Source organism: Phacochoerus africanus, chromosome 9 (assembly GCF_016906955.1).
Source record: "Phacochoerus africanus isolate WHEZ1 chromosome 9, ROS_Pafr_v1, whole genome shotgun sequence".
NCBI lineage: Eukaryota > Metazoa > Chordata > Mammalia > Artiodactyla > Suidae > Phacochoerus > Phacochoerus africanus.
The window spans coordinates 53,160,038-53,182,811 of record NC_062552.1 but is presented as its reverse complement, the minus strand read 5'-3'; the positions used below and the strand labels follow the sequence as shown (position 1 = coordinate 53,182,811).

At 49.5% G+C, this 22,774-nt stretch overlaps 1 protein-coding gene across 2 annotated transcripts in view; it reads right to left on the bottom strand.

Annotated features, from left to right (window-relative positions):
- The window catches only part of HOMER2 (homer scaffold protein 2), a 94,207-nt gene that overhangs the window by 25,871 nt on the left and 45,562 nt on the right, over positions 1 to 22,774 (bottom strand). For both annotated transcript variants that reach the window (XM_047795887.1, XM_047795888.1), the window contains exon 2: positions 14,522 to 14,678. In XM_047795887.1, coding sequence (XP_047651843.1) covers positions 14,522 to 14,678 — 157 coding nt within the window. The remainder of the gene's footprint in view (positions 1 to 14,521; positions 14,679 to 22,774) is intronic.

The window sequence follows — 22,774 nt, the reverse complement described above, 5'->3', positions numbered from 1 at the left end:
TCCCAGGCATCTGGAGCTCTGTAAGGCCCTCCAGGGACGGGACTGCGTCTCTGCATCCTCGGGGCCCGGCACAGCAGGAGCTCAATACACACCAGCCCAGCAGTAGGTTGGACACTCAAGGGAATGGTCAAAAAACAGCTCCCTTAGCCGAGCTTCCCAACACCAACCTGGCTGCAGCTCTTCCCAAGGCCTGGATTTTCAACTCCCACTTGGATTCCCTGAGACATTCTGATATTCTTCCAGTAAGTTTTTTGTTGTTGTTGTTGTTGTTTGCTTGCTTGCTTTTTAGGGCCACACCTGCAGCATATGGAAGTTCCCAGGCCAGGGCTCCAATTGGAGCTGCAGCTGCTGGCCTCCACCACAGGCACAACAATGCAGGATCTGAGCCACATCTTCGACCTGCACCACAGCTCATGGCAATGCTGGAGTCTCAACCTACTGCAAGGCCAGGGATCGAACCCACATCCTCATGGACACTAGTCGGGATCACTTCCACTGAGCCGTGTGGGGGAACTCCCCCATGAGTTCTTGTGTCACACAAACTAGCCAGTCTTGCTTGTACCCAGTACATTCTCAATACCTACAGAGGGCTCTCCATCATCCCAAAAGGAAACCTATTCTCCTAAAACAAGCTTCTGGCTCCTCAGTCAGCTGTGTGAGGCCTCTCAGAGGGGTCAGTTTGACCTCACCGTCCCTGGGCTTCTCCAAGTCTGTGGTCACTCTCCTTCTCAACACCTTTCTATCCATCCATAGAGGGCATCCCCAATGTCTTGAAGAATCAAAGCAAAGCTATGAGTCCTCTCCCTAGAAAAAAGGCAACATGCACACAAAACACTGTGTAACATTTGAAGGGTTGTGGGGACTCCAGGTTGAGAACCTGTGATAGTGTGACATGTAAGAAATAAAGAGTTTCTATTGTAGCTCAGCAGGTTAAGAACCCAACAAGTGTCCCTGAGGATGCAGGTTCGATCCCTGGCCTCGCTCAGTGGGTTAAGGAGCTGGTGTTGCTGCAAGCTGCAGTGTAGGTTCCAGATGCAGCTCAGATCCCGCGTTGCTGTGGCTGTGGTGTAGGCCGGCAGCTGCGCTCCGATTCCACCCTTAGCCTAGGAACTTCCATGTGCTTCAGGTGTGGCCCTAAACAAACTAACAAACAAACAAAAAGACATATGTACCTGGTCTTCTTCCATGCTTCCTGGCTCACAGCTCCTGAGTGATGAGAGTGAAGGGAGCATCTTTTATCATAATATTGGGTCTCCTGTCCTCAGTTCTGAGTTCAGAGCCATAAAGATGAAATGGGTGTCCTGTTAGTCATAACAAGCCCCTTTCCATCAAAAAATGGGTTTACGTCCATGAGGTGACTTGGAAAAGACCAAGGATGGGGGCTGGTTGCCAGGGGAACCAATCATGATGAGAGGGCTGGTACTCCCAGTCCCTCTGGGGAGGAGAGTGGGCATGGATTAATCAACCATGCCTCACCAATAACACCTCCCTAAAACCCCCAAAGCATGGGGTTTGGAGAGCCTCCAGGTTGATGAACATGTAGAGATTTGGGGAGAGTGAGAGACTCAGAGAGGACACGAAGCTCCATCCTTTTCCCACACTCTGCCCATACGGCTGTTCCTGCACTGTACGTACCCTTTTATAATACACTGGTGGTCTAATAAGTAAAATGTTTCTCTGAGTTCTGTAAACAGCTGTAAATAGCAAATTAATTGACCGTTCAGAGGGGTGTCATTGGAATGTCTGATCTGCATCTGGTGGGTCAGAAGCACAGGGGACCCCCGGGCTTGCGATTGCCTTGGAAGTGGGGAGGATCTGAACTCTTCCCCTGTAGGATCTGATGCCACCTCCAAGCAGATCAGAACTGAGTTGCAGGACATCCAGCTGGGGTCGGAGAACCCCCCCAAGCCCCACCTGCATGCATGCTGGAAAGGGGGAACAGACCCCTCTTTAAACTCCTACTGAGCATCACCTTACGCCCCCTCTCTGAGGGCTCCAGAGAGTCACCAACATTGATGGCCGTCAGACACGTTGGGCCCAAGGAACAGGGTGGTCCCCTGGGGAAGGAGCACTGGCAAAGCCACATCCAGAGGCTGTGCCCTCAGGCTCTGAGCAGCATTATTCGAGATGTTTTCCTTCTCCAAACCACAGCTCCATTTTCAAGCCACCTGGTATTTCTAAAAGGTCCACTGGTCTGGCAGCCCTGCCGTGCCAGAAGGCCAGAAACTGAAGGATCGAGAGGAATCTGTACACCCACGGCAGCGCGTGGCCCCTCGGCGGGCAGGTACCGAAGGAGGGGAGCATGGGATGCGCGCCTCACCATACAATGTGGGAAGGACCACGTTACCTTTGTCAGCTGCTGCTCCGAGGAGAACCCCAAACCAAACACCGTGTTGGCCCTGCTGTCGGCCCACTGCCCAAACTTCTGCGACGTTTTGGTGAAAGTCATATTGGGTGTGATCGTGCTGTTGATGATCACCTGCGGCCAAACAGCCCAAAGAGCAGACATTCAAACACTGAATTAGACACCAAAGTAACTCCTGGCTAGTAAAGAGAGCCTGCATCCCCACCGCCGTTCTAGCTGGCCTGGCGTGCTTCCTCTTCCGGCTCATCCCACGCTGAGTCATACATACAACCATGAAAAGGGGCAATTTCAGAGACTTAAAAACAGCCAGCCAGCCTAAAATAGGATCTCACCAGTTATCAGTGGGAGAAAGCCTCTCCCAAGCAGAGAATAGTTTCCAAAACTGCTATTTATTTCCCCAAAGCTGCCGCACATCCAATTGTCCTTAAGGGCTGGTCGTGTCATACATCCTCTGAAGGAACGCGCTGCACACCTTTTTAAGTACCTGGAGCCCCAGTGTCCAGCTCAGACCATTCATTCATTCATTCGTCTTTTGTCCTTTTTAGGGCCACTCCTGTGGCATATGGTGGTTCCCAGGCAAGGGGTCCAATCGGAGCTGTAGCCACTGGCCTACACCACAGCCACACAGGATCCGAGCCGCGTCTGCAACCTACACCACAGCTCACGGCAACACCAGATCCTTATCCCTCTGAGCAATGCCAGGGATTGAACCTGCAACCTCATGGTTCCTAGTCGGATTTGTTTCCGCTGCGCCACAATGGGAACTCCAGCTCAGACCATTTAAAATCTCCATGAGCAATGGGGGCTTGCTGCTTCCCCAGAGGAAAGAAAAGGTACACTCCAAGTGGGATACCTGGTGGGGGTCCATTTACAAACAGACTAATCAGGCAGATGTGAGCTGAGCGCAGGGACCCTCTAAGGGACAATGCGGGGACCTGGTGCTAGCTGCTGCCACCACACCTCGGCTTTAGAGGATGAGGGGACAAGAGGCTGTGGGACGTGGGAGGAGAGGGCTCTAGAGTACAGGCTGCCTTAACGAGAAAAGGGAACTTCTGTGGAGGGACACACCAGCACATGGTAACCTCATAGGAGGGGCAGCCAGCAGAACAAATGCCCTCACCCTCTGTCCCTCTGGTCTCCTGCCATTGGCCAAACCCAACCAGAAGGCAGAGGTCTCACGAGCCCACTGATGTCATCTATAGGTCAGCCTCTCAGGGACCAGAGGAGGGTGAGGAGGAGCAGAGAATGAATCTGGAGGGATACATGGATGATGCCCAGCACATGGTGCATTCATTCATTCAACAAACATTTACTGAACATTCCCTATATGCCTGGCGTTCTGCTAATCAAAGACACAAAGATGAAGGAGTCAAGATTTCTGGTCTTCATGGTGCAGACAGTCAGGAAGAGGGCAGAGACCTGTAAGTAAACAGTCACTACACAATTGAAAAGTGTTGTAAAGTATCAAGACTAGGTTCACTGGCAGAAATCACTGGAAGCCTGAACACTAACTACTAAATTACTGGGGGTTCCTGCTGTGGCTCAGCAGAACGGGCCTCACTAGCATCCACGGGGACGTGGGTTCAGTCCCTGGCCTTGCTCAGTGGGTTGGGGATCTGGCACTGTTGTGAGCTGTTGGCGTGGGTCGCAGATGAGGCTCAGATCTGGCGTTGCTGTGGCTGTGGTATAGGCGAGTAGCTGTGGCTCCAACTCGACCCCCAATCTGGGAACTTGCATATGCTGCGGGTGCGGCCCTAAAAAAATAAATAAATAAATACTAAATTACCAAAGACTAAAAAACCACTTATATCAGTTCACGGAAACCTCATAACAAACCTATGAGGGAGTTCCCATCATGGCACAGCAGAAACAAATCCAACCAGGAACCATAAAGTTACGGGTTCGATTCCTGGCCTTTCTCAGTGGGTTAAGGATCCGGCGTTGCCATGAGCTGTGGTGTAGGTCACAGACACGGCTTGGAGCTGGCATTGCTGTGGCTGTGGCAAAGGCTGGCAGCTCCATTAGACCCCTAACCTGGGAACCTCCATATGCCACTAAAAAAAAAAATTAAAAAAAAAACCCAAAACCTGTGAAGTATGACTACAGCCTTCATTTCATAGAAGAAATTGAGCTGGCCGGTGGCAGAGACTAGAGATAAAATCCAGGTTGTCTGACTCAAACCCCTGTGTTCTGAACTTCTTTATGACGTGCTTCCCATGTTACACTTGATGACTCCTGTTCCCGCCCCAGCTATGAAATGCTAATGCTCTCACCGCACGCCAGGCTGATTTTTCGGCCCCGGGCGAGCTCCTCTGATACCCAAGTCCATGTGAATAAAGACACGTTATCAAAATTAATAATAATTCAGTTATTCAGGAGTTCCCGTTGTGGTGCAGCAGAAAGGAATCCAACTAGGAACCATGAGGTTGAGGGTTCGATCCCCGGCCTCGCTCAGTAGGTTAAGGATCCAGCATGGCCAGGAGCTGTGGTGTAGGTCACAGACGCAGCTCAGATCCTGTGTTGCTGTGGCTGTGGTGGAGGCCGGCAGCTATAGCTCTGATTGGCCCCCTAGTCTGGGAACATCCATATGTCGTGGGTGCGGCCCTAAAAAGACAAAAGACCAAATAACAATAATGATGATAATAATAATAATAATTCAGTTATTCAGATAACTGAATGCAAGAGTAGAGAGTTCTGCCTGCTCTCACCAGACACTATCAAGAAATGGGGGCGTGAGGTATGGAAAATGCAGATCTAAACCAGAGGAAAGTACAGAGGGAGGCTTCTGGGACCTGGAAGGGTGGCTGGGGTCTGGCTGAGCCCCAGGCAGGACCAATACAGTGGAACCAAGGCAGGCTGAGGGAGCTGGATCAGAGTGGATCACTTGATCCAGCGTTTCTGCAGCTGCAGTGTAGGTGGCAGCTGTGGCTCAGATTCAATCCCTGGTCTGGGAACTTCCATATATGCCACTGGTGTGGCTATTAAAAAAAAAAAGAAGAAGAAGACAACTAAACTTCAACATGCCAATAGAGTTTATCAGTATAACTTCAAATGGGTAGCTGAGATTAATTAGCTGCAGTCATTGCCCCAGTCCTCAGATCTCCCCGTGTTCACTCTAAGCAGTGATTCCAGAGTAACTGCTCATCTCTCCTCCCCTCCCGTATCGCACGTGTGTTGGTGGCGGGTAGAAGGTAGGTCGGAACACCCAGACTGGAATTCAGTCCGTCAAACCCACCCTCCTTCATGTTCTCCTGTCTCACAAGAGAAAGGTCCATTCGCCTGCCCCGAACTAAGCTTCCCTCCAACCCCTAGGTCCCACCTTCTCACTCCCACGCCCAGAATGGCCCTCCTACCCATACAAATGCATGAGATGCTCACCACCCCCAGACCCAGAGCAGGCAAAAGGTCTATTCACTCCCAGAACAAAAACTCCCAGTCCTGCAGAACCTCTTCATCAGAACTTGGCCGTGGGAGTGCCTCTGTCCTCTTCATTCTCTACTGACATGCCTGCTCTGCAGGGGGATGGCTTTGATCCTGGTTCAATGCGGCTACCTCTCACTCTGTCACTGGCATCAAGGTGCCCAGGCATTTACCAAACACAACCAATGGGATGCCACAGGCTTCAGGTCAGCCAGGAGGAAGAATGAAGAAAGCCCGCTCCCTTGTCTGGGCTGCTCCTGCAACCCCTCTACAGATTTGGCGATGCCCCGGCTGCTCCTGCAACCCCCCAGGATGCTTCTCTGCAGACCTGACAATGCCCTGGCTGCCTCCTAATGATTCACTAAAGGCTCTGGGACATCTGGAACCTTCGAGATCCAGAAGGGAGGAAGTAAGGGGAGGGGAGAGAAGAAAGGGGCAAGAAACGCCATCATCCACTCCTACAATGTCCTTTTCACGCCATGACTCACCAGAGGTCACTGGTCTGCACAATCTCAAGGTCGTAACAGTAAACCCATCTCTACGATTAGTGAGACGACTGCCTGGCTGTTCTCCCAAGAAATCCAGGGCACTGACCTTCTCAAAAGCAGCGAGACCGACAGCTGGGCAACCAAGCTGTCAAAAAAAAGCCATCACTTCCAGGAGCTTCTCCCTTCATTTCCCAGTAACATGGGAACTCTGCCCTGTGCTACTGTCAGCTCAGCCCACCAAGACCAAGTCCCCCGAGAAGCTGGGCAGATGAAGCTGCTAAGGACACATGTTCTGTGTCTGTTCCTCTTGGTACCCAAATCAGTCCTGGCTAACTGCTCTTGCACCTGGAATCCACCTTCTTGCCTCTGTTTTTCTTTGAGGCTCTGACTCATTGCTGACCTTCACCCCCCTCAGGCATGCATGAAGGACAGAAAGGAAGTGGACACATCTGAGAAGACCTCCAGTTTCCTCTGAGTCTGCTATGGTGAGTGCCCAGTGCAGCTGTGTGAGCAGGAGGGACATTCTCAGGGGTAGGGGTGAAGGGATGGGGCCCCAGGGAGGCTTAGTTCTGGGAGGGTACATGGACCCCTGTCTTGGGAGACTGGAAAGAATGAGGTCGGTTGAACTGGATGGACCTGAGCCACGATTTCTCCAGTAACGTGGAGACTGCATCACCATTATGTACTCGCCAAATTCGAAACACGTATGGAAATACCAGGGGCAGCAGTGACGATCCACAGCAATGAGGGCAAAATAACTTTGGAAACCCATGTGGGGAGTTCCCGTCATGGAGCAGAGGAAACGAATCTGACTAGCATCCACGGGGACCCAGGTTCGATCCCTGGCCTAGCTCAGTGGGTTAAGGATCCTGTGTTGCCGTGAGCTGTGGTGTAGGTCACAGACATGGCTCGGATCTGGCGTTGCTGTGGCTGAGGTGTATGTCAGCAGTTAGAGCTCTGATTTGACCCCTTGCCTGGGAACTTCCATATGCCATGGGTATAGCCCTAAAAAGACAAAAAAAACAAAAAAACAATGTGGCTCTCTCTGATAAAGTTTCAAATGCACACTCCTTACCACCCAGTAGTTCTACTCCTAAGTATATTATCTGAAGAAACCTTTGCACAGGTACACCAGGAGAAAGGTACAAGAATATTCGCAGTAGCAGTGTTTGTAAAAAATAAATGTCCACCACTAGCAGAAAGGATAAACTGTGCTTTCTTCATATAATAAAATAACTCATGCAATGAAATGACTTTCACAGCTAGACAACCAAAGCTATAGGTATCAGCATGGATGACCACAAAAACTTAAAGTTTAAAAAGTCACAAAAGAAGACTTCCAGGATGGGTCTCTGGTGTGATTCTATTTATGTAAAAGAATCAAAGCCAGGCATAACTGAATAATACATTTAGGGCAAGGGCCAACAAACTAGAGCCCTCCGGTCAAGTCCAGCCTGTTTTTGTAAATCAAGTTTCATTGGCACAGAGCCACACCCATGCTGTACAATACTGGTCTCGGGCTGTTTTCGTGCTACCAGACAAGAGTTGAATAGCTGTAAAAGAGAATGTACAGCTCAGAAGACAATGACTCTCAGGCCCTTTAGAGAAAAAGTTTGCCAGCCTCTGGTTTAGGAACATACATACACAGGTGGCAAAAGTACAAAGACAAGCAAGGGAATGCTTAATACAAATTTCAAGAGCAGTGTAACCTTTTGTGGGGTGGATGGCAGGTGCGTATATTCAGGAGAGGCCCAGCAAGGGACTCGTGAAGGACTAGCAGAGGGCAGACCTCCTCCCCTGGGTGGTGGGCACGTGAGTGTTTGCTTTATTATCAGACATGAAACGGCACAGGTAAACAGTTAAACATAAAGCACATACGACTACGACGAAGGTATCAGGGAGACTCATCTGCAGGGCGAGCAGAAGCTTGCGAAAGAGAAGGTGGTGCCCTGAGCCTGGCGACGCCAGAAACCTGTGCTGAGGGTGGGGGGAGGGGCTGCACCTGTGGGCTCTGGCCTCTGGGGAGGCGGGTGCTCAGCAGACCCTGGGGTCACAGAAGTGGAGGATGTCACCCAGCAGGAGGGGACAGATGTTCAAGAGAAGAGGCCTGGGTAGGAGATGACTTTAGGCGGCCCCAAGAAGGGCCAGAGAAGGGATGCAGAAATGCAAGGAGGCGGTCAGCCGGTCAGGAGGAACAAGGAAGACTGAGGTCCTGGAGTGGGGAGAGGGCACGGGTGGGAGCTAAATGCGGCAGACTGACTCAGCAGGACCACAAGTGGTGCCTCCCTGGGGACAGGGGAAAGCTGGTGGCGGGTGGGTGGCGGGGGGGGGAGTGTCTTCAGAAAGTGAAACCCACGAGTTCCTGCTGTGGCTCAGCGGTAACAAATCCGACTAGGATCCATGAGGACGCAGGTTCGATCCCTGCCCTCGCTCAGTGGGTTAAGGATCCAGTGTTGCTGTGAGCTGCAGAGTAGGTCACAGACGCACCTCAGATCCCGAATTGCTGTGGCTGTGGTGTAGGCCATCAGCTGTAGCTTGGATTCGACCCCTAGCCTGGGAACTTCCAAGCTGCAGGTGCGGCCCGAAGGAGAGGGAGAGGGAGAGGGAGAAAGAGGGAGAGAGAGGGAGAGAGAAGGGAGAGAGAAGAAAGAGAGAAAGAGAAGAATAGAAACACCTGGAAGAGAGAAGACTCTTCCTCCTAGAGCTCTCCCCCCTCGCTAAAAGAAAGAAAGAAAGAAAGAAAGAAAGAAAGAAAGAAGAAGAAAAGAAAGAAGAAGAGAAGTCAAGTCCAAAAGTGCGAAGCGGCTGCTTGAAAGCCCAAATTTTAATATGGGCTTCCCACTCCCCTTCCTCTTTTTTGTAAATTCTGAGATTTTTTGTGGACGAGAAAAAAATACTCTCTAGTAAAAGACCTCAGTTCCTGCAGATCACTGGAACCAAGTTTTTTAAAAATGCACAAAACATATGCAATCAAGAGGTATTTGGAAGAAGCAAAAAGCTAATAATCTTCTGCAGGCTCCAGTCTGGCCCTGGACGTGAGAGAACCTGGCCTATCCGGAGACAGGCCCCCCAGATGCCTCTTCAAGGCAAATTTTCCCAAATCCAGGGAGACAGAAGTTGGAAAAACTTGGAAGTTTTCTACAAAAGAGACTGGGAATGAGTTAACAGCAATTAAAAAGACTTGTTGCCTGCTTCCAGAGTAGGTATTAATAGATGCATTTAGTCTCTCTCTTTTTTTTTTAATACCACAGTCAGGGAAGGAAAAAAAGGGAGCCTACTATGTGCTGAGAACCTTCCAAGTGTTTTCTCCCTGCACAGAAGGTGCTCTGTATTGCTCCCAAAGAGGAAACTCTGACGCCAGGGCGGAGGGACCCCTGACCGTGTTCTTGAGAGCAAGCTCACATTCCCAGAAGCAAAGGGCACGCACGTCAGGGTTTCAGAGGCTTCCATCCTCTGAATCATCATCACAGGCAGGCAGTACCCAGCGGGTGCTGCTAAATATTTGTAGAATACATGGTCTCGAAGGTCTCGCCCAATATAGGTTCCTGTGATCCTATAAATAACTGAGCACCAAGGGCAGGAGAGCCATCCAGAGTGCCGGAGAGAAACACCTGCTCCAGGCAGGTCTCGTCCACAGGCGCGGGCCACTTCTCCCAAGGACGGCAGTGATGAACGCGGCCTGTGAAGAGTGCCAAGAGCGCGATGACATCCAGTGCTGCGATGGCTCCATTAACAAATGCTCTGGAAATGGAGTGCCTGTGTAGGGGAAAGGGCTGCCCTGCCCCCAGACTCGCCATCAATCACATGGCAGTTGGGCTGCGGCTGTCAGCGATATGCTGGTTCACATCAGGGCTCCGGGAAGCTGGGAGGTGGGAGGGTCCCTCGTGTGGCTGCCATCTGTCTGTGAGCGGGGTCGACCCTGGGTGACTTTCTGAGGTTTCTGTCCTGGTGCCCTCGTGGTAAGGACTCCAACCTTGTCCTTCTGTGGACCTGGCACACCTACTGCAGGCCTGAACACATCACCCACTCCTTCCCTACCCCGGCTTGGTGCTGGGACACCAAAGATGAGCCCAGTCCCCAGTCCTCAAAGGGCACAGTCTCCTAGTAGCCACATGCACACAGAAATGGCTGCAAGGAACCCCCAGGCAGCGCTGGAGCTACGCACCACAGCATTCCTACCCACTGTGTCTTCAGCAGGGGCTGGGACTGACATGTGAAATACTTTCCCAGAGAAGAAGGAAATGCCTGCGTGTTTCAGGAAGACTGAACAAAAGGTCTGAGCACAGATTTTCCCTACGATGAGCAGCGCTGATGGCTCCTGAGGGCAGGAGAGGGCTTGCCTACACCCTTGCTCCCAGGAAAGCATGATGGCAGGGCTTGGACAGGGCAGAGGACCTCGCTGCGCTGGGTGTGGAATGACAGCTGCTAAAGCTTCCTCCCCCTTCACGGGAGCCTGGGCTCTGCCGGCTGCCCCTGGTTGACTCGGCGGCTGAGTCTGCTATTGGCCTTTGCTTGCAACCACCTCTGAGTCCCTTCCACACCGGCAACTTGTTCTGAAGCACATCCACTCCTCCATTTGGGAAGGGAGGAGCAGACTTCACCTTCCAGGCTGTAACAGCCTCCTGCCTTGGGAGGAACAGCTAGCTCAGAAGCACCAAGCAGAAGCTCAAGGTCGTGCACTTGATGTGGCCAGGCCAAGAGAAAGAGGCAGGACCCAGAGTTGCTCAAGGTCAGAGGTGCAGCCCATGGGCCAAGACACGGCTCCAAAGGCTAAAAGCATCAGATAACATTGGGCTCAAGGGCCTAAAACAAGATTTTTAGGTGGCACACAACGACGGGAGGCAGGGGTGGGGTGAGGGGGCAAGAGGCCTGCAACAGGGCGGCTTTGGCATCAGCTCAGCACACTGCACCCTGCCCCCAGCCCTAGCAGCTGGGGCTGGGGAGATGAGGAACTCAGTGTGGGAGGTGGGGGGAAGGTGCATGAGATCAGGGGGTGGCAACAGCTACTACCACCCTGGGGAAGTCATTGTCCTGGGGTCCTTCTCCATGTCCCACCCAACCTGCAAAGCAGACAGAGGCACAGGATCTGACCTGGACCTGGCCTGCTGGTTTGCACGTTGCTGCTCACCAGCTGGCGGAAAGGTCCAGCAGGACTGAGATGGCCTTGGGACCACTGCCTGGTATTCTGCGCTCCAGTTCTCAGAGCAGGACACCTGCCCCTGCCCTCAGCCTCAAGTGCCAGCCACAGTAACTAAATGACTAAGGCCCCTCTCTACCTCCCCACTCCCCTGGGCCTTCCGCTCCATCACAGGACGTTCCCTTCTGCAGAACAAGGCCCTGTTCCTGTGCCCTGCTGGCAAGGCGGGACCTCTGGGGGAGCTCCTGGAACACCAAGTGGCCTGGTGCCATAGGAGGGGTGGCCAGAGATCCTCAGCTCCATCTCTGGATTCCAGCAGCACCCCACAGCCTGGGTTTCCAATTCCCACTTTTTTTTTTTTTTTTTTGGTCGTTTTAGGGCTGCACCTGCGGCCTATGGAGGTTCCCAGACTAGGAGTCAAATCAGAACTACAGCTGCCAGCCTGCACCACAGCCACAGCAACACAGGGTCCAAGCTGAATCTGTAACTTAGATGCCACAGCTCACAGCAACGCTGGATCCCTAACCCACTGAGCGAGGCCAGGGATCGAACCTGGGTCCTCATGGATACTAGTCAGATTCATTTCTGCTGAGCCATGACAGGAACTGCCCCAATTCCCATGTTTTAGGTGACCACATAACTTGACAGATCCTCACACTTAGCCTGAACTAACTCTATTCTGCAGCTGGGAGCTGGCCCACCCTCCTACACCCTTCTGACTTCTTAGAGCCGGCTCATCTGCCTTGGACCCCACTGCTGTAAGCCTTCGGGAACTGCGGGGCCCTGCAATACAGTGGCTGACACGCTGACAAATCACTAAAAGCCCAGCTAATAGGACTAAAGCACTTTCTCCAAGAGAGTCATTTTATCTCTACTTAAGTCCCCTGCATCCTTGGATAACTCAACTGACAAAAATGCCAGCCCATCTCAAGGATGGCAGATGAACTGACAGCACCTCTAGATAAAAGAAAGCAGGTCATTTTGATTTACCGCCCTGGCAGAGCATCCTTGCAAGACCTGAGGAGAGTCTAGCTCAAAAGCACAGAGAAAGAAAGTGTTACTACAATTGCAGCATCACCACGTCTCCCAGAAGATAAATAAATCAATCAATAAAGGCACCTGGGAGTTCCTGTTGTGGCTCAGGGGTAATGAACCCAACTAGTATCCATGAGGATGCAGGTTCGACCCCTGGCCTTGCCCAGTGAGTTAAGGATTCAGCGTTGCCGTGAGCTTTGGTATAGGTCACAGACGCAGCTCGGATCTGGTGTTGCTGTGGTTGTGGTGTAGGCCGGCAGCTACAGCTCCGATTCGACCCCTAGCCTGGGAACGTCCATATGCTGCAGGTACGGCCCTAAAAAGACACAAAATAAGAAAAAAATAAAGGCACCTTTCAGATCATCAATCTTCAAACACAAAGTGCCGACCTATTATGTGCCAGGCACTTTCCTACTTCCTGCACACCTCCAGAACCCTGCCATGCCTGAGCATGCTGCTGGTAGGGGAAGCCCACCCCAATCCCGAGAGTTAGGAGCTAGTGTCCGGGGAAGTGGGTTGCAGGCACCTGACCGGCGGCGTGTACTCAGCCAGGCACCGTCTCTCTTTGACCCCTGCTATAAAATAAGGGCTTCTAGACTACCTTCCTAAGTAGGAGGAAGGGTTGTGGCAATTGGAAGGGAGAGAAAGAGGACCAGGAGGCCAAGCTTCTTCATCTGCAAGCCTCCATGGTGCTGAGAGTACAGAGGAGGCCCTTGGAGGCTGAAGGGAGAATTTTGCCTTAAGACAGGGGGTTCATCATGGGATCTGGAGGCACCACAGGCTCTCACGCCTTTCCTGGGGGGTCTTCAGTGGAGGCTTCCCATGCCTTCTGCTCTGTGGTTGTGGGGGTTGTGGAGGGAGAAGCCTACAGCCAGGCCCCATTCTACTACTCAGCACACCCCCCAACTCTCCTGCTTCTGACTGCCTAGGAACGCTGACCTAGAGAGAGTAGGCAGCACAGCCCGGAGAGGAGGAGGTTACTGCAACAGTCTAAGCAAGATGTACCAGGATGGGAGTCGTGGCCCCGAAACAAAGCATTTAGTATATGAGACACTTCAAAGGCAGACTCTTTTGACCGACTCAAGTGGGAATGACTGTGCTTTTTCATTTTCTTTCTTTCCTTCTTTGAGACCAAATGACTGGGAAATGAAAATGGAAAGGTGGTTTAGAGGGCAAATCAGGAATTCAGCTTCAATACGCTGAATTTCAGGTGACAGCCGATAATCCGTGGAACGATGTCCAGCAGGATGAACACAGATTGAAGACAAAAAAGCAATTATAGAGCATGAGGTCTACCTTTTTTTTTTCCTTTTGTAAATCCGGTGTCTGTCTATTGATATCCCTTCTTTATTCTGCTCTCATAATAACGTGGCAAAAACACTGACGAAGACAGTCGAATAATGAAAGCACTAGTAAAAAATTATTTTAAGAAACACTCCAAAATCGTTTAATAAAATTCGACTCCCAGGCCTAATAACACCAAAATGAGACTAGAACTAACGCCCAAAGCTGGTGAGAGAGAGTACAATAAACTGGTATCTTCATTCGTGCTGGAAGAAAGAACTCTTTGGAAAGCCATTTGGCAACATCCTAAGGAGCCATAAAGTGTTACTCTCTTGACCTGTAACTATTCTTCTAGGAATCTATCCCAAGGAAATATCCAAAAGGAAGCAGCTGGCATGGTCAACAAATGAGAGTTATCTGTTTTATGAAGATGCTCTGGATCTCTGTAGTCAAAAACTGGAAACCTCTTCCGTATCTAACCATAAGGGGAGAGACGAACAAATTCGAGGCCCCAATGGAATTATTAAAATGGCATTAAAATGCTAGTTATGAAGACAACATGCTAGCAGGGAAAGCTTTTTTTTTTTTTTTTTTCATTTGCCATAATTTTAAACAAAAAAAGAAAAAAGGCAGGATCTGTGGTTATAAAGGCATTAATTATAACAATAACGTCTCTGTGGAGGTGGCAGGATTTGGGGTGCACTCTTTCTCCTCCACTTTTCAAATGTATCGTATTCCTTTTGAGGGGAAATAAGTGACCAGAAAAGCGAAAGTGAGCCCGAGGGACGGTACCTTGGCTCCATCCACACTGATGATCCGATAGCTGTTCCTTGTGACATCGTAGAAGTAGGAGACGGTGACGGCCTGCTTGCTTGCAGGCACCCAGTTCTTCTTGGTGCTGGGGTCAATCTGGAACACATGCGCTCGGGTGGTGAAGATGGGCTGCTCTCTGCAAGGGAAGAGGGAGGGATGCGCATGTAAGTTGACGGAACCCGACTTTACGTGTTAACTGATGATTTCTGCGCCACCTAAGAGTCTAATTGTTTATGGGAAAAGATCCATATGCATGAAAACAGTTAAAATAAGAAAAAGGAAGACAGGTGAAGAAAAGACACACCAGCGGAGTAGTTACTGAAACCCAACACCCTGAGGCTGCTGGGGGCCCTTGGCCTAATGAGCCATTTGCTTAAAAGGCAACTTGCTGTGTGCAGTGTGTCTGCAGCAAGTCAAGGGTCCTGTTCTTTTTCCGAAATCCTGGTGGCCCTTTTAGGATTTTTGCAATGAATTTATTTTGGGGGGATTCTGCAACAGTTTTTGGATTTGCACACCATTTGTGACTTCCTATTAGATTTCTATTAAATACTTCTCAAATTCACAGCATTTTATGAATAACACATTCATTCATAATGGACCGAGTATTAGTGTTATGTTTCCAATGTACAAACCCTTGGGTTTTATGTAACATTCATCAAATCTATCTCTTTCGCTATTCTTGCCTCTGTATTGTTCTTGCTTTTTCACTCCACACGCCTGTAAATTTTTAATGTGATTATGAACCAAATTAGCATAGTATCTGTGTTTCTTTCTCTTGAGTGGGGAATTAATTAGATCTTGACAATAAGCATTAAGAAATAAGGCAGATGGATAAAAATTATAATAGATTTCACTGCATTTCACAGTTTAAATGTCCTTCACAAAGTAATACAAAATGAATTACAGACTCATTACAGAATATAATTATTTCTGAAGAAAGGTTATTCAGGCAAACTGGCTCAAAAATCCTTTTTTGGGTTCAAATAAGACAAAACGGGGGCAAAAAAAGCCACCAGAATAAAATAATCCCATCATTCATAAAATGCTATTGACTTAATAAGAACTTGTTAGAAATAAAAAATCAAAATTAGAAATATTAATTTTTTGGAGTTCCCATCATGGCTCAGGGGAAACAAATCTGAGTAGTATCCATGAGGACACAGGTTCGATCCCTGGCTTTGCTCAGTGGGTTAGGATTCTGGCGTCACTGTGAGCTGTGGTTGTGGTGTAGACCAGCGGCTACAGCTCCGATTCAACCCCTAGCCTGGGAACCCTCCATATGCTGCAGGTGTGGACCTGAAAAAAAAAAAAAATGAAAAACTACTCTTTTAAGCCTCACAATGAGAAGGAGATGACATAAAAGAATAGGACTCAAGTGGATACAAAATAATAAAAAGGGAAAGGCAAATTTAAGTGTTCTAGTCTCTGCATGGAGAGGTTTTAGGCAAAGCCATCTTTGAATCCATCCTGATCATAGAAGGCTCATTAGTGAAAGAAAGTGCTGTCTTAGGAGAGCATCTTTTTCTTAGAAATGCAATTTACTATGTATTTGAGCCTCACGCAAGAGATACTGAATAACACCATGAATACCAGCATTAACCATCGATATTGGTTGTGGATAAATGCAGAAATTTCTTCATGGCTATTTCTCCAAATGAATAAAAGCCAAAGGCATGCCTTTCATGCAACCTTGATGCACCTGTTCTAGAGTCCAGCCTTTCCAGAAGAATGGACAGAGCCCAGCATTCCTAGCCCCCTGAGTCTTTCATTTTAGGTCCTAGGAGCAGAGCAAGAGCCCCTGGGATGTGCATGACCGGGACGTTTGTCTTTGCTCAATAGCGACCAAGTTCTTCCTCCCACTCAACGCTAAACTGACACTCTTCCAGCCACAGGGTGACAGCCATAGAAACAAAAGGAATATTCTCACTGCAATTTCCTGCATGTGTTGTCAAGAGGGGCCAGCCTGTGGGGGAGCGTGTGAATTGGAGCCCTCCTAATCAAGCCACGTGGGGAAGCCTGACATCTGTGTCCCACAGCTGTGCCACTGCAGCCCAGGAGCCACGTTCTGCTAATCATCTAAGAACACCACCATCAGGGCAAACACTTGCTCACACGGCATTCTCCTGCCTCTGTAAGAGGAGGGAGCAACTGACAGGGCAGTCAGACAAAAGAATCGAGTTATGCAATGTAGACAAATATCAAGTCATCAAGTTGTACAACTGAAGCTAACATCATGTTATTTGTAAATGATGCCCCCTAAAAAAAAACAAAAAAAAAAAACTGAATTGTGCTAAAATCTCTGCCTCCCTTGCACAGAGCACTCCCAAGCTGGGCAGGGGACATCGGTCAGGCAGGAGCCCTCCCAGCGGAAGGGACCAGGCTTTTGGGTCTTCCCTCATATCCTCTGTGCCAAGGAAGAGGGACTAGATCTGGGTTTTAGGACCTGAGACCAGCGTTTACTAAACCTCTTGATAGGAATTAGCTGGGGCACTTAGTAAAAACACAAGTTCCCAGGCCCCATCCTTGCCCCACAGGAACCTGGATCCAAGAAAGGGTTCTGGGTAGCTCTACTTTTAACAAGAGCTACAGATGATTTTGACCTCAAGGAAGCTGGAGAGAGACGCACATCAATGCCATCATATGACCCAGCAATAAGGGAAGAAGTCACCCCTATAGCTGGCATCTCTCCTGCAGAACGACACAGAAATGACTCCAAACACCCCTCCACTGCTCAAAGGGGCAAGAACAGAGGGACCAAGAATAGGCTTTTGGGTGCAAAGGAACAGGGAGGCAGAGGTGCTCCGGTCAGGACAGAAGGCAGCCCGTGGTGGCCAAGCAGTGACCTCCTGGAAGCACTGTGTGTCCCTGAGGCCTCCGGGAGTGAGGAAGTGAGGAAAGCAAGGTGGAGAGACACAGAGACACAAGAAGGAGGTAGAGCTATCTGGCCAGAGATGAGCACAAGCCACAAGTCATCAGCCTGGCATGATTCAGGTCAAGGTGAGCATGCAGACAAGAAGGGCCCATCCCACAAATATCCAGACAAAACTGTAATTCAAAAAGATACATGGGCCCCTGTGTTCACAGCAGCACTACAGCCAAGTAGTACTAGTCACAATAGCCAAGACATGGAAACAACCTAAATGTCCATCGACAGAGGAACAGATTAAGAAGATGTGGACATATGCACAATGGAATACGACTCAGCCATAAAAAAGAACAAAATAGTGCCATTTACAGCAACATAGATGCAACGAGAGATTCTCCTATTAAGTGAAGTAAGTCAGAAGGAGAAAGACTAAGACCACATGATATTTCATGTATGTGGAGTCTAAAATATGGCACGGAGTTCCCGTCGTGGCGCAGTGGTTAACGAGTCCAACTAGGAACCATGAGGTTGCGGGTTCGGTCCCTGCCCTTGCTCAGTGGGTTAATGATCCGGCGTTGCCATGAGCTGTGGTGTAGGTTGCAGACACGGCTCGGATCCTGCGTTGCTGTGGCTCTGGCGTAGGCCAGTGGCTACAGCTCCGATTAGACCCCTGGCCTGGGAACCTCCATATGCCGCAGGAGCGGCCCAAGAAATAGCCAAAAAAAAAGACTAAAAAAATAAAATATGGAGTTCCCGTCGTGGCGCAGTGGTTAACGAATCCGACTAGGAACCATGAGGTTGTGGGTTCGGTCCCTGCCCTTGCTCAGTGGGTTAACCATCCGGCGTTGCCGTGAGCTGTGGTGTAGGTTGCAGACAAGGCTCGGATCCCGCGTTGCTGTGGCTCTGGCGTAGGCCGGTGGCTACAGCTCCGATTCAACCCCTAGCCTGGGAACCTCCATATGCCGCGGAAGCGGCCCAAGAAATAGCAACAACAACAACAACAACAACAAGACAAAAGACAAAAAAAAAATATGGCACAAATGAACCTATCTATAAAATAGAAACAGATTCACAAACATGGACAACAGACTTGTGGCTGCCAAGGGGGAGAGGGAGGGAGTGGGAAGGACTGGAGTTTGGGGTTAGCAGATCAAACTATTACATTTAGAATAGACAGACAGTAAGGTCCTACTGTATAGCACAGGGAACTATATCCAATCTCCTGGGATAGACCATGATGGAAAATAATATATTTTTTTAAAAGTGTGTTTGTGTGTGTGTATATATATATATATGCATGTATGACTGAATCACTCTGCTGTAGAGCAGAAGTTGGCACAACACTGTAAATCAACTATACTTTAAAAATAACTTTTAAAAAAGAAGGGCTCATCTCAAATCTGTCTGCTCAGCTCTGGGGGTGGACTGATGCCATAGTGGGACCCCGATCAGAAATGCAAGGATGCTGGGAGGGCGCTATGGGCTCACTGGCCACACCCTCGGTGGCTGCAGCCCTGGTCTCTGGGGTCAGGCCCCATAAGGGGAAGGGGCTGCTCCAGCATGGAGAGAGCATGGAGACCCAGGGAGGGAGCCACATGCAGGGAGTCCCACGGACCCCGGTCTGAGGGTGGGTACCACGGGAGGAGCCACGGCTCTGCTGGTGTGTGTTCCTCAGGCCTGGGGCCCTGGGCCAGCCTGGCACAGATTTGAGCCCAGGAAACTACCCATAGTACTGGGATTTCCACCTGAATAACCAAGTCTGAGGCCACTGGAGAGAGTACTATTTTATTCTTCTAAAATTCAAAAATATAACAGTATTTTTTTTAAAGGCAAAAAAAAAAAAAAGAATGGTAAAAAAAGCCAGTTAATATTTAGTTAATATTAGCTAATATTTATTAATAGTCAGCTAATATTTAATGACTTTACCATCTATAAGGCTTTTTTTTTTTTTGTATTTTTGTCTTTTGAAAGCCACACCCATGGCACACGCAAGTTCCCAGGTTAGGGGTCAAATCGGAGCTGTAGCTGCCAGCCTACACCACAGCCACAGCAACACCAGATCCAAGCTGCGTCTGCGACCTATACCGCAGCTCACGGCAACGCCGGATCCTTAACCCACTGAGCAAGGCCAGGGATCGAACCCGCAACCTCATCGTTCCTAGTCGGATTCGTTTCTGCTGTGCCACGATGGGAACTCCCCCATCTATCAGGCTTTACATACGAGCTCTCATTTAGGATCTCCAGCAGTCCTAAGGGGAAGGTGCCATACAGGTGAGGAAACAGAGGCTAGAGAGGACCTGCCTTGGGTTACACGGTTAGTAAGTGGCAGATCTGAGACGTGAAGTCGGTTCTAATTGGCATGGACACCCTCCCTCTTAATCTTATACTCTCTTTCTAAAATAAAAGCCACCTGTAGGGAGTCCCCATTGTGGCACAGCAGAAATGAATCTGACTAGGAACCATGAGGTTGTGGGTTCAATCCCTGGCGGTTCGATCCCTCAGTGGGTTAAGGATCAGGTGTTGCTGTGAGCCGTGGTGTAGGCTGCAGATGTGGCTTGGATCTGACGTTGCTGTGGCTGTGGTGTAGGCTGGCAGCTGTAGCTTGGATTAGACCGCTAGCCTGGGAACCTCCATATGCCATGGGTGTGGCCCTAAAAAGAAAAAAAAGCCGTCTGTAGTAGGCAGCTTCTGATGGGACTCCCTGTGATCTCCACCTCTGTGTAACCCCTCCCTGTGGGCATGGCTGGGACCTGTGACTTGCTTTTAACCAACAGAATATGGTGAAGGTGATGGGATGTCACTTGGGAGAGCAGGTTACAGAGGACTGTGACTTCTGTCCTACTAGCAGACTCCCTCAACTATCTTCTCTTGCTCACTTTGATGGAGCAGGTTGCCATCTTGGGGAGGACTCACCCCAAAGGAACTGGGGGTGACTTCCAGCCAGAGGAACAGAGACTCTTAGTCCAGTATCCTTGAGGAGCCAAAATCCTGCCAACAACAGCTTAGAAGCTTATCTTTCCACGTTCAAGCCTACGGATGAGACCTCAGTCCTGGCTGACACCTTCTAAGGGACCTTGAAGGAAAGGACCCAGTTAAGCCATCCCCAGACTCTGGAACCACAGAAATGTGGTTTAAAACAAAAAACAAACAAACAAAGGAGTTCCCGATGTGGCTCAGCAGAAACAAATCTGACTAGCATCCAGAAGGATGCAAGTTCGATCCCTGGCCTCACTCAATAGGCTAAGGATCCGCTGTTGCCATGAACTGTGGTGTAGGTCGCAGACACAGCTCTGATCCCGAGTGGCTGTGGCGTAGGCCAGCAGCTGCAGATCCAATTACACCCCTAGCCTGGGAACCTCCATATGCTGCAGGTGTGGCCCTAAAAAGACAAAAGACAAGGAAGGAGGGGGAGAGGAAGGAAGGGAGGAAGAGAGAAAGAAAGGAAGGAAGGTGTTTTAAGCTACTAATAATAAATCTGTGGCACTTTATTACATAGTGTTAGGTAACTAACATATTTACCTTCACAGAAAATTTACCGCACTCCAAGCAGATTGTATATATTCTCATTTAACCCTCTGGACAGAGCTGTGAGTGGGTGCAATTCACCACATAGAAAACTGAGGGTCACAGAATGATTTCAAAGAACCTAGACAACAAATCATTACTTTTTTTTTTTTTTTTAATGGGTCACACCTAGCCTAGCTCCCAGGCGAGGGTCAAATTGGAGCTGCAGCTGCCAGCCTATGCCCACCGCCACACCGGACCTGAGCCGCATCTGCAACCTACACCCCAGCTCACGACAATGCCGGATCCTTAACCCACTGACCGGGGCCAGGTATCGAACCCACGTCCTCATGGATACTAGTTGGGTTTATAACTTGCTGAGCCACGATGGGAACTTCCACAAATCTTTACATTTTTATGGGCAAAAGCAGAGTACAAACCTCAGCACAAAATCCAGACAGCAGACCCCAACTCTGAAAGAACACCCTGCCCTACCTGACAAAGTGAAAGAGCTGGAACTAGGACACAGAAGTCAGTGCCTATAAGTGTGCAAATCAATATAAATAGAAAAATTCAAGAGAAGCAGAACTTTCTAAGCCAGGAGGCCACGTTTCCTTCCCAGCAGGGAGAAGCTGCAGAGAGTGTATATCAGAGAACAGAAACTACCTTCATACCCAATTTTATTCTCCTTTCTTTGGTGTTTGATGCTTGGGGAGTACATTTCAAAAATACTCCCATTCCTTTTTCAGTGCTTTAAATAGAAAGCAGATGTTTTCCGGATGGCAAAACGTTTCTTTAAGCAGACAATATAACCTACCGTTCCCTTGTACGGTCTTTTTAGAGCTGAATAAACACCAATTGCTGCTCATTGAACACATTTGGGAACCTGACAGTAATTGTCCCCAAGAATAATTAGACACTTTGTGCAACATATGTATGTTTGGAATCTGAAAACTACTCGGCAGAGACCACTCCCGCTTTGAATGATTTCTGGCTCCATGTGAAATGATTCTGCAAAGAACTGGCATGACTACTATTTGCAAGGGAAAAAAAAAAAAAAGAAAGAAAATGATAATTTATCGTAATCCTTGCAGTGCTCACCAGGCTCTTCCTGATACGAACCTATAAAACCTCACCATTCTTCTTATTCCTATTTCTATCTGATTTGAATGAAAACAAAGCATTCAGACATTATTTTATAGCCACTTAAAACAGTGTTGCAAAGTCTCACAGGATGCCCTAATTAGTTTCTCTGCCTTGAGTCCTGAATCCTTCCACATGGCATTCGGACAGCACCAGGAGAGAGGTCTGGCCTCAACCTTGATGAGCCCGGCACTGCTCGCCTGGCCTCAAAGGCCTTGCCTGGCTCTTAGCCCAGAGGACCAGCTCCAGGTGCACCAGCATGATCCTCAGGCCCCTGCCCACCTGGCCCTGCCCTCTCCCCAGACAGGCTCTGCTACTTCTCTGCTGGCACTTCCAAAGCACCTGCATTTTCACATGACCCTGCCCATGGCCTTCACTGGGCCTAAAACGCCCGTCCCCTTTGGCTGACCAGAAGGGCTCTCATTGGTCCTCTGAGTCCTACCATAGCACCTTGAGTCATCGAATCCGTGCCCTCGGGATACAGGCCCTGGACTGAGCCCCAGTCATGAGGAAATGAAAGCATGAGCTCACCAGGCTCTTAGCCTTTGGTCCAGGTGGTCCAGAGGCCTCTGGCTGGCAGGGTCAGATCCCCAGAGCCTAGGACAAAGATCTGGTGGGGGGTGGGGGTGAAGGAGACAATGGAAAACAGATTCTAGCACATTCTTTCTTGCAAAGAACCTAACTCGTGAGTACAGTGTAATTCTACTTTCATACAAAAT